We start from the raw sequence: 1,249 nt of genomic DNA on the forward strand, positions 1-1,249 counted from the left end.
CCATAGGGTTCGTGATAGGTGCTGGACCTGGATAGTGAAATTTGAGGGCGTAAATGCAGATGCCCCGTAAAATGGCAAAACAGCTTCTTCTCGGTTGCTTTGTCCTAGGTGTTTCTAGCCGTACGCCAGATAAATCGACGGTGCTTTAACTGACACCCAAACTTAGTTTAACAAGTTTAACTGCCAGTTCAGGAATCACGGCATTAGTGGGTGCAGATTTAAGGCTTCTCTGATCACTTTGTCTCAGTGTAAGCTCTAGGTTAAACCAAACAAACAGCATAGCATGTAAAGATAAAAGTTCTAAACGGGAGTAACGGCGAGACGGTTAAGGTAATTATGACATCGGGAGAAATATGACAAAATTGCTTCTTCAGATGTAGCGTCCCGAGACTCCCTGAAGACGAAAGAAGACAAAATACTCGGGCAGAATATATATATTCAGCACGGAGAAGGTGTCCGGGCTATTGGCATGGCCCAAAAGGCCAGCCCACCCAGCGAGGTACAAGGGGGCTAATTCGAAGTACAAAAGTGGCGCCTCACCGGAACCGAGGGATAAACCACCATCGTATTACATAGCCTCCCTCCTCTTTTGAGCGTCGTCCCCGGTGCTCCCACAGGTCAACCTCCCGCGTCAGCCACTACAACATAGTTGGTGCAGTAAAGAAACACCCATGAGCCGACCGTGCCAGTCACCAAATTAGCGCGCAACTGAGGGGATACTTGACCTCAACGTCACTGATACCTCTTGGCAGCTTGACTGGATCTGGGGTTTCATCCGGTTTGGGGATTTCATTCAGGACGGGGGAACTGCGCCGGCCATCATGCGTGTCCATAGATAGATGCAGGAACACTGGCCTAAAAGCAGATTTGAGTAAGAAATTACAAGATTTAAAACAGGTCCATGAGGGACGGTAGGGGAAATCCGTAACAAAACTTCCAGATGGTTCACGGCTAGTGTCGCTTCAGTCGTTAATAGCTTTTCTGCAGAACACGGGACTGGGAGGGATGCCGAAGGTAGACGTCAACACCAACCCTTCTGTTAGGGGTCATCACCATTCTCCCATCCGTAGCATATGTACTTCTTCCGTCCCACTAAGGCTTATCAGGCAGAAGTGGAAAATCAGGATACATGTCCTTTAAGACCGGGTTCGCTTTCCGCTGCCACCAATGTAGCGTCCCGAGACTCCCTTAAGACGAAAGAAGACAAAATACTCGGGCAGAATATATATATTCAGCACGGAGAAGACGT

General features: G+C 48.4%; 1 protein-coding gene across 1 annotated transcript; it reads right to left on the bottom strand. All coding sequences in view use genetic code 11, as the record gives it.

Annotated features, from left to right (window-relative positions):
* Positions 1-300: 300 nt before the first annotated feature.
* EGR_10767 (hypothetical protein) lies at positions 301-833 on the bottom strand (the record flags this gene model as incomplete). Its single annotated transcript, XM_024500016.1, has 2 exons — positions 301-394; positions 721-833. The coding sequence occupies 2 exons, from the start codon at positions 831-833 to the stop codon at positions 301-303; spliced, it is 207 nt and encodes a 68-aa protein (XP_024345566.1).
* Between the last annotated feature and the right edge of the window lie 416 nt (positions 834-1,249).

The sequence above is a fragment of the Echinococcus granulosus genome (assembly GCF_000524195.1).
Source record: "Echinococcus granulosus chromosome Unknown EG_S00266, whole genome shotgun sequence".
In the NCBI taxonomy this organism is placed as follows: domain Eukaryota; kingdom Metazoa; phylum Platyhelminthes; class Cestoda; order Cyclophyllidea; family Taeniidae; genus Echinococcus; species Echinococcus granulosus.